Here is a 10,811-nt window from a genome sequence, read left to right on the forward strand (position 1 = left end):
CTCAGTAGGTTTTAATTAGGAGCTTGGAATTAAACACCTTGGCCACAATGTATGTGCAAGTGGCCTGATAGGCTTCCTTTCGATAAATATATGATAAAGTGTCTTCAAAAACTGTCTTTAGCCTGTGTGATCACATATGCCTTTATAGTTTGATTCTACATTTTATGAATCACAATCAGCAAGAACTGATACTTCTTTGGAAGCAAATTTCAATAAACCAAATATTCAAAGTAAATAAGCAATCAAAGATCAATAAAGAAAAAGAGAAGGAAAGAAAAAGGAGAGAGAAGAAGAAGAAATACACACATAGTTAGGTTTCCTGCTCTGGGCTAATAGGAAAAGGGAAAAAAAAAAAAAATACTAAGTGTGACAAACTGAAAAAGCTCTTTTTATATTTGTATCCACAGTCCACAAATCTCTTAAAAGGTATCTGACCGCTAAAATAATGCAATTAACAGCTTTACAATCAGGGTAGCAAAGGGTTGCAAAAAACCAGGTTGGCAATGCAACCTGGATGTCTTAAAGGTCGGCACACCACTGCTCAGGTGGCTTTGTCTAGGATGTTCCGCACAACACAAACAACATTCCACAAAGGAGCTGCTTACTAATTTTGCATACATTTCAAGACCCAAGCAATTACATATCCGATCAACGGTCACATCTTGAAACTATTTATTTTTTAAAGGAGACCCACAGCCAGCTCTCAAGAAGAAAGCCACCCTGTGTGCCCTCTCCCCCCTTTTTTTATGTGTAACTATCAATGTATATCAACCGGGCATGCAATCATATTTATTGTCACTTTCATTCATGTCATGCCCTTGCTTATATGGTTTAGATATGAATTATTGACTGTTACACTCCTTGTTGTGAAAAATAAATAAATAAATAGGATGTCAGGTACTTTGCACTGCTCTAAAGCAAGCAAGTCAGAGCCCAGCAGAAGCTCCCGCTTTACATAACTACCTTCTGTCCCTCATCTTTATGCCCTGGTTTCAGATTGCCTTCTCTACTCTTTCTTCTTACAAGGGAGAGATTTACCCACTTTTGAAAATTAAGGATTAAAATAAACAAACAAGAGGATGTTGCTAAATGTCCCTCCCAGAGCATCTGTTGTTTAAGAACACCTCTGATTGATGACTGCTATTTTTTAATTGTTGCTTTAAAATTTAAATGCCCTCCTGGGATGTGTTATAAGTGTGTTAGTCCACGATATAAGGTCTAGAAAGTAGAAAAACAACAGAATGAGTGATCTCATGGCAATATACGCTGCTAAATACAACCATTCGCCCTGCTATAAAATCACAGGGCACTCAAATACCGATAACCTAATGTTGTATAGCGCTTTCCACAAACGTAGTTGTCAACACTCTCTGCTTTAGAACCTCTACTCTGCTGCTTTGTGTAATTACAAGGAAAAAAGGAAAGGGAACTTCAAACAGTTCAGCCTTCCATGCGCAACTTCAAAAATTTACAGTTTTAAATGTGGGGCAAAATATATTCCATCAGGATCTGGACTTTTACTTTCACATATTTCCCCAAAGGCACACCATTTTATAAATTTCCCTTCAGAACCTGTATTTTAGTCCCAATTTCAAGTAGGCCAGCAAGAGCAAAGGAAAATAAACCTTTTTTATGCTTGATAACTGTCAAAGAAACTTGGTACTTTCTTTTAAAGGAAGCAGCAAGGCTAGGGTATCCTATTAGAATATGTGACCAATACGATAGTGCATTTATTCTGAAATTTTAATATTTAAAGAATGTGTTAGCAATTGCTGGTTAAGTGATTCAAATGGCCAAAGAAAATGTTTAAATGTTGGAATCTCATTCCTACCTGTTTTCTCTTTGATTTCACACAACACATTAAACAAGGCAGGCTTCATTCTGTGGCAGTTTAAAGCATGTTTTCTGCAAGAAAGAAAGAACACGATAGCTTAGGTGGACTTTCAAAATCAAACTGCTGATAATGCACAGGGAAAGAAAAACCTGAACATTTAGCCAAAATTCTATCTCCAGCATAACTCTGCGGCACACGCTTCAGTTGTTTTTATGACTTAATACTCAGAGTCTTGCCATAGAAAAAGAAATAATGTTAATTAGCAGAAAGAGAGTAGGCATTTAACTACAGAACAGAACTCACCTAAATTATGCCCATTTAGGCTAAGTTTGGGTTTTTTTTTTTAAGTCACTTAATCAAAGTGGAATTCCACCAATAATCTTATCCAAGGCAATGAATAGAGCAAAACCAAATGCATGGGTTTAACAGTTTTGTATAATCTATGCAAACCACCACAGCCTAGGAGCTGTCTGCCTTTCAGTCTCTGTGTGTGTGTGTGTGTGTGTGTGTTTTCAAATTTAATTCATCCATGTGTTTGAATTCATTCCACAGATGCTCTGTATTCTCATAAACACAAGATGCTTGAAAGGTCTTCTGAGTAGAACTGTCAATTTATAAAATTTTCAGTCCCCAAGTTAAAGAGTATGGAAATGCATTGCCAGGGGCAAACATACCCATATGGGGAATAAATTCATTTCTCTATGTTCACATTATGCCTCTTGTGCACACATCGCTTATTTGCAGGTGTTGAAATTTAATTATTTACAATTAGAACCTTGCGCCCATTGGGGAAAAAAATAAATACAATTCTGCCTTTTAGATTAGTGATTTACCTGGTTCTTGTGTGTGTGTTTATATTCAGCATGCACTTGAAGAATAAAGCATTACCTTTCCTTTCATTTTACTATGTAGAATCACTTAGAAGGATATTGTTTTGGGAACAAAATACTGATCATATCAGCTATTAGTTAATGGAATTTTGTTCACTAACTAAAATTAATGTGTAAAGATAAGTAGAAACCCCTGGTCCTTAAAACACATGCAATTCTTTTTTAATTCCTTTGAAAGTTAAAAAAAAAAAAAAATTCTCATGAACAGAAAACAGAAGTATGCTCTATGTATAGCAAAGGAGCAATAAGCTCAACATTCAAGAGAGTATACAAATGAGTATACATTGTGTCAAAAATATTAATGGTTTACTTAGTAAATTAAGAAGGTGTGACTGGGAAAAGTAAAAAAGGGCATAGTATTTGCTAAGTAGTGTTACATTGTTCAACCAAAAAGAAAGCTAGGTGGTCATCTGGTCAGTTCTCAATGTGGGGAGACAGAAAGAGGGGGGGTACTTTTTCAGTGTACTAAGAACCTCTTTTCGGCTCTTTAAAAATAGTTTCCATTAATTGTATTCTTATACATAGGTAGAACTGCAAACAAAAATTCCCGTATGGCTTTATGGAAGTATTACATTGCCACAGCATACAAACAGGTTTAGAGAGGAAGAACAGAACATTTCCCCATCCCAAAATTGTATCCTCTCTCTCAGCATCAAGGCCATCAAAAGGGGGAACCCATCAAGCCAGGGTTGGCCTGAGTTTCACTGAAAGGAGAGGTCTCACTACACAGCAGCAAAGTGGTGTCAATTCATTCTCACTGGTCCTTTCCACTTCACAAACTTGTTATGAATCCAGTTTATTGCTATGTCTAAGTATATTTTCATGGAACAATGTAACGGAGAAATCTGTTACAGTTCAAGAAAGAACTGTCAGTGGACAATCTTCCACTTAGCATACCTATTAGATTTTCCTCAGATAATAAAATTCAAAAAGCGCACCAATTAGTTTTTGAAAACTTCCCCAATTTGTAAAAATTTAGAACAGGTTGAGTCTTTGAACATTTCCAAGTTTTCAAGCACCCGTAAACCTCAGCACTTTTGAGTTTACATGTTGCATGTGCGTGTAGCTAAAATAAGACTGAATTCCTAACAGCCACGCTTTTAGCTGCTCCTTCTCATCTTCTCAACTCAAATCCCTGTTTTCCTTAGACACAAATACATATATTGACAGCTTGACCATATAACTCAGTCATTTGAAGTATAGGAATTGTGTGTATATGTTTAAAAGATTTAAAATACTTCTGAGATTTACAAAGCTGGGCAATTGTAGAGACATCGTGGTCATTAGATTTTAAAAATTCTTTCTTTCCAGATCGGCCTTCAGCAAGCTGTGAGTGAACTGCCATTTAGCCTGTTTTATTTTGAAAGAAAATTTGCTGTAAAATCCTACTGTGGAGAACTATAGATCTCACCATGGATTAAGTTAAGGAGCTACACAGCTTCTTTATTATGTTTTCTTAACGAAGATCTTCATGGCCTACAGTACTGAACTATATAAAATTCACATATGCTTTCATTTCTATTTAGTTGTATTGTAAGTGGTCCTGAAGGAAGCATGGGGTAAGGAGCATGCTTGAGTTTTGTCCCCCACCCCTTTTTAAAGGACCATACATAGCTGTCTGTGTCACTGAAGGTTAGTAAACTGTTTCAAATTAAGACACAATAAAGTTAAACTAAACATGAGTCTCTTGAAACTAACAAGTATGTCTAAAAGCAAAATTATCTTTTCTTTTTTGGGGGGGGGGGGCAGAATTAAATGAATTCAAAATAGCCTCTGGATAGCTGACAACTACTGACAAAGAAATGCCCTGTTTTGTTTTCTTGCTTCTTTAGGAGAAGGAAAGAAAAAACGGTAAAAAATTAATTTTGGAGTGGTAAGTCAAGAGAGAAAATCAAAAGTCGCTTAATTAGCCAAAGAGTCAACTAAATTTGCAAATAAAGTGTTCTTGGGACATTTTATTTTGTAGGGTTACGGAGTCTCTCAACAAGGAGGCATAGAATGCTGTTCAAAACTTGACAATTCTGCTCTCTCTGATACTTTTTTAAAGCAGTAAAAAGTGCCGAGGGCCGCTTTTGGATCAGTTGGCAGCATTTTCGTCGACCCTGAGTGTTAGTGTAGATATACATATGAATATCTCTATATTCACACACATACACACAAACACACACACAAGATATACATACATATATATATATACATATATATATATATATATATGTACACAGCCACATCACCGCATGGGCGATTACACTTTCGATAACAACGCTCCTTTAAATTTTACTCCTCCGCCATGTAGTTGTTCGCCAAAATGGGAAAAGAAATAACATCTAAAAAGAAAGCGCTGTGGTGATCGGTTCCCATTGTTTCCCCTGCGAGAGGGAGAAAAACAAAACAAAACAAAACAAAAAAACCAAGAAAGGAAAAGAAAAGCCTCCATCTCACCTGGCCTGCGCCTCATCCAAACTCTGGTCTGTGATGGTCATAATTTGCTGTAAAATGTCTCCAATGTCCTGCTTCCTCCCGCCCTCCCCCTCGGTCCCTCCGGCCCCATCCTGTAAGTGCTGGGACAGGCCGGGGTGTCCGGCCATCCCGACCCCAGCATGGGAATGCATCAGCCTGGGCTGCTCGTCCATCTCCAAAGGCAACGGCAGCCCCCGGCTCTTCCTCTTCTGCTCCTCGGCTCGGCTCCTGGGAAGCACCAAGGCTTTTTATCCTTCAAGCTGTCTTCAAATCCTTTTCAGGATAAGCAGGGAAGGGGGAAAAAGAAGACCAAAAGAAAAAAAAAAAATCCCTTTGCCTCTTTAGAGGATGGTGGGAGGATGGGGAGTGGGGAGGGGGAGGGGGGCGTGAAAGGGTTGCGGGGTGAGGGTGGGGATAAGGGCTGGTGGGGAAGGGTGTTGACTCCAAAAAGCAAGAAAAATAAACCACCTTCCCACTTGGCGAAAAGAAATCAGAGCTGGCTTTTGGTTTTTCAGTCCGGTCTCCTTTGCAAGGCAGAAATGGGCTCCCGGCGCTTAAATCTGTGGCTTAATCCTTTTGCAAATATGCATTGATCGGGAGAAAGGAGCGGAAGGCAGGGGGATTGCAATGCAAACTTTCCCCCCCACCCCCCCCCCCCCCCCCACCCCCCCCAGCCCCCCACCCCCACTCCGGGCCAGAGTGATCTCAAAGGGGGTGGGCTGTTGCAAAAGCCAGATCTCCCCCAGCCGCGGCGGCAGGCAAAGCACAGGCTCTCTTCTCCTCCGTGTCTCTGCAAACTCCAGCAGCCCCGTCAGCCTCCTGCTTTTGTTTAGCTCAGGCTCAGGACTCCAGAAACATATACAGAAAAACCACAGCCTGAGAGGAGGAGGAGGAGGAGGAGGAGGAGGACGAGAAGGAGGAGAGGGGAGGAGGCAGAGGACAGGGAGGAGGGGGCGGGGAAGCCAGGAGGCGGGGGAGAGAAGGATGGAGGAGGGCGCCCAGGGCCCCACCCCCTTCCTCTGATTGGTCATAAGAGAAAAGACGGGCTCCTCCTCCCTCTACTTTCCTCACTGCACCTCCTCTTCGGCCTCCTTCGGCTCCTCCTCACCCGGCGCCCTGTCAATCAGAGTTCAGAGGTGGGCCGGGAAGGAGGCTGAGCTAATACCAAGTCTCCAGTCCTTAAAGGTGCAATGGTACCTTAGTTCCAGCTCCATTAATCGGTTTCCACTTTTCTTTCTCATCTTTCTCAGGTTCAGTCCTTGAGGAAAACGTGGCTTCACTTAAATGCAAATGCACAGAATTAACACGAAAGAACACAGTGGATCTTGGATTGTCCCCATTTTTGTTTTGCTGTAACAGTGCTACTTAAAACTTGAATCTTTTAAGTCCTTAGAACTTAGGGAAATTGTTGGGAGCAAACGTTTGTCAGCATGAAGTAGTTATGAAAACGAATCAAACTTAATATAATTAATAATGATCACTGATAAACATCAGATAAAATGATAGATAAAAACAACCATCACAGTAAAGTTAAATACTTAACTGTGACATTTTTGTTGCTTGAAAATTAATTATGGACTATGAAACTAAATAACGCTGAAGAAAAGAAGATTAAGAAATAAGTTCACCAAAGGAAACTAATTCAACAGTTCTTTCCCTTGCCCCTAGGGGAAATTAGTTATTTGGCTTAAATACTTAACAAAGAAATGCATTATCACAGTCTGGTTCTCCTTTTTAATATAGTATAATAAGCATTATTAACTGGGAGAAGGGAACTGACATTTATTGAACGCCTACTATGCACCAAGTAATTTACATGCATTATCTTATTTAATCCCCAAGACACATCTGTGAGTTATGGCTTATAATTTCCATTTTACAAAGAGAAAACTCAAAAAGGTTAAATAACTTGTCCAAGTTTCCACAATTATTAAGTGTCAAAGCTGGAATTCAAACCCAAGTGTGGTTTTCTCCAAAAGCATGATGTTTCCACTATAGAACCTGCCTCAGTCTAATGGAAGTATGAATAGCGTGAATATTCAAACAAACAAAAAACTCACTGCCATCCAGTCCATTCGACTCACAGTGACCCGTCCTTGGCTTTCCGAGGTGGTGTCTATACAGAAATAGATTGCCCAATCTTCCTTCTGAGGAGTGGCTGGTGGTTTGAACTGCCAGCCTTCTGGTCAACAGTCAAATGCTTTAGGCACTATACCACAAGAGCTCCTAGTGTACTTATGTATAAATTGCCTCCTTTGTTTAAGAAGAGACTTAAGGTGCTTCCAAAACCAAAAAGCAAACCAGTTACTATGGAGTCTGACTTATGGCAACGCCATATGTGGCAGAGTAGAACTGTGCTAGTCTGCTGAGGGCCCTTGGGTGTGTTTGAACTACTAGTCTTTCAGTTAGTAGTTGAAGGCTTATCCAAGGACACATATTTAAGGAAGATGACTCAAATTGAAAATGGGTGGGAAAGAATAGAGAAGAACAAGAATAGAATGGAATTAGGAAAAAAAGAAAAAAGTTATAAACTCATAGCTCAAGTAATACACTCCAGCTTTAGATGGACCACAAATTTGCATCTAATCTTTTTACTAGCAAGGGCGGCCAAGAGAGGAAATCTGCTTGGTTACACAGTCACAATGTCCATGACACAAAATATAGTAGACCAATTACTCAGGAAAAGCCCAACATATTTAGAAACAGGGAATATTCTACTATATAGCCAGTCCTCTCCATGGATGGCAGTATAAACCAAAACCAAACTCAGTGCGGTCAAGTCAATCCCAATTCATAGCAACCCCTCCTTGGGTTTCCGAGGCAGTATCTCTATGGAACTAGGTGGTATCTCTATGGAAGTAGACTGCCCAATCTTCCTCTCCAAGAAGTGGCTGGTGGGTTTGAACTACCAGCCTTCTGGTTAGCAGTCAAATGTCTTAGGCACTATGCCACCAGAGCTGGATGGCAGTATAGCCAAAGGAAATTCATTGAACCACTGCAAACCTCAGATATCACAATATGCAAAATGGATGGCAGTCTTGCCAGGTGCTTTGAAATCCTCAAGTAAAATGTTATTCTTTTCAACACTCCAGCCTCATTCCTAATCATTACACAAAACAAGTTTGGCAAGATAAGAAGCACTTATGAAAGCATTTTGAAGCAGTTCTTAACAAGCTACTTGGCACTTCTTCATATGAGGGCATGCAATAGTGAGCATTAACTGTAATTACAATGTCCTATTACTTAATAACAACTGTTTTATTCACATACATACCCTGACTTGTAACCTGTTAGTTTTATCAACACTGATTAAACGTTGAGCACTAAACTATATCTTCAAATTACATATCACAGTGTAAGTTAGCATATCCCTTACAATGGTGTAAGTTATCACATCTTAAAGCATGAAATGAAATCAACTGAGAGCCTATAAAAAATCAGTTTGTCTCACTGCAAGCTTAACAAAAGCACAAAAGACAAAGCATTAGAAAAGGTATCATGAATACAAGAAGGTCATTGTCATAAAAGAATATTCTAGTAAGGAAGTTAGAAATGTACATAATAGCTAACATTTATTAAGTACTTACTATGGTTAAGTATTATATTCAAGATTCTTTATGAATTTAATATCAGTTGTCTGATCTGAATAACTATGCATTTCACCAAATATGTTTCAATGCAAAATAAATGCTAAGGCATTTGACTGCTAACAAGAAGGCTGTGGGTTCAAACCCGCCCACCACTCCTCAGAAGGAAGGTTAGGCAATCTACTTCCATAGTGACACCGCCTCGGAAACCCAAGGAGGGGTCACTAAGAGTCGGATCTGACTCAACGGCAGTGAGTTTGGTTTGACTTGGTTTATAGAAGAGATACCCTCATCTGGAAACCATATAAAGGATTAGAGAAGGGAACAACTCTGTTAGGATCATTAGAAGTAGACTTTGAGATTCCAATGGCATACAATGGCAACGGTATTTTGTTACATGTTGTCAGGTACCATCAGAACCTGCTTCATAGCAACCCTATGCACAATAGAACAAAACACTCCACAGGTCTGTGCCATCTGCACAATTGTTGGGATTTATGTTTGAGTCCACAGTTGCAACCACTGTGTCATTCCATCTCATTGACGGTCTTCCTCTTTTTCACTGACCCTCTACCAAGCATGATATTCTTTCCTGATAATATGAACAAAGTATGTGAAACAAAGTATTGGCATCTTTGCTTCTAAGGATTCTGGCTGTATTTCTTCCAAAAACATTAGTTACTTCTGCTGATAGTTTGTGACATTTTCAACATTCTTTGCCAACACCATAATTTAAAAGCATCGATTCTTCTCTAGTCTTCCATATTCATTGTCCAGCCTCCACATGCATTGAAAATAACATGGTTATTGAAAATAACACAGCTTGTGTTATGTGTGCTTTAGCCCTCAAAGTGGCATTTTTGTGTTTGCATACTTTAAAGAGGTATTTTGCAGCAGATTTGCCCAACACAATGCAACATTTGATTGCTTGGCTGCTGCTTCCGTGGGCCTTGATTGTGGAGACAAGTAAAATAAAATCCCTGTCAACTTCAATCTTTTCTCCATTTATCATAATGTTGCTTATTGACCCAGTTGTGAGGATTTTGTTTTCTGTATGTTGAGGTGTAATCAATACTGAAGGCTATTGTCTGATCTCCATCAGTAAGTGCTTCAAGTCCTCTTTGCTTTCAGCGAGCAAGTTTATGTCATCTGCATATCACAGGTTCTTAATGAGTCTTCCTCCAATCCTGATGTGGCATTCTTCTTTATATAGTCCAGCTTCTTCGATTATTTGTTCACCATACAGATAGAATAGTTATAGTGAAAGGGTACAACCCTGATGCATACTTTTCCTGATTTTAAGCCACTCAGTAACCCCTTCCTCTTTTCTAATGACTTCTTCTTGCTCTATGTACAGGTTCCAAGAATTGACGGAATACCCATTGAGATATTTCAACAAACGGATGCCGCACTGGAGGCACTCACATGGTTATGCCCAGAGATTTGGAAGACAGCTACCTGGCCAACTAACTGGAAGAGATCTATATTAGTAGCCATTCCAAAGAAAGGTGATCCCACAGAATGTGGAAATTATCGAACAATATCATTAATACGGCACGTAAGTAAGATCTTACTGAAAATAATCCAAAAACAGTTGCAGCAGTATATTGACAGAGAACTTCCAGAGGCACAAGCTGGATTCAGAAGAGGATGTGGAACAAGGGATATCATAGCTACTGTCAGATGGATCTTGGCTCAAGGCAAAGAATACCAGAAAGATGTTGACTTGTGTTTTATTGACTATGCAAAGGCATTTGATTGTGTGGATCATGGAAAATTATGGATAACATTGAGAAGAATGGGAATTCCCCAACACTTGATTGTACTCATGAGGAACCTGTACCTTGAGCAGGAGGCTGTCATTCGAACGGATCAAGGGGACACTGCGTAGTTTAAAATCAGGAAGGGAGTATGTCAGGGTTGTATCCTTTCCCCATACTTATTCAATCTATATGCTGAGCAAATAATCCGAGAAGTTGGACTATATGAAGAAAAACATGGCATCAGGATTGGAAGAAGAATCATTAACAACCTGAGATA

The 10,811-nt window shown here is 39.4% G+C and overlaps 1 protein-coding gene across 1 annotated transcript in view; it reads right to left on the bottom strand.

Moving 5' to 3' along the window:
* PBX1 (PBX homeobox 1) overlaps positions 1-5,357 on the bottom strand; it is a 347,184-nt gene extending 341,827 nt beyond the window's left edge. Inside the window, exons 1-2 of the mRNA XM_007937749.2 lie at positions 5,167-5,357; positions 1,832-1,905 (exon numbers count right to left, since the gene is read on the bottom strand). Coding sequence (XP_007935940.1) covers positions 1,832-1,905; positions 5,167-5,357 — 265 coding nt within the window. The remainder of the gene's footprint in view (positions 1-1,831; positions 1,906-5,166) is intronic.
* Positions 5,358-10,811: the final 5,454 nt, after the last annotated feature.

This window comes from Orycteropus afer, unplaced genomic scaffold (genome assembly GCF_000298275.1).
Source record: "Orycteropus afer afer isolate SDZICR_OR568_19922 unplaced genomic scaffold, OryAfe1.0 scaffold00044, whole genome shotgun sequence".
Taxonomy (NCBI): Eukaryota; Metazoa; Chordata; class Mammalia; order Tubulidentata; family Orycteropodidae; genus Orycteropus; species Orycteropus afer.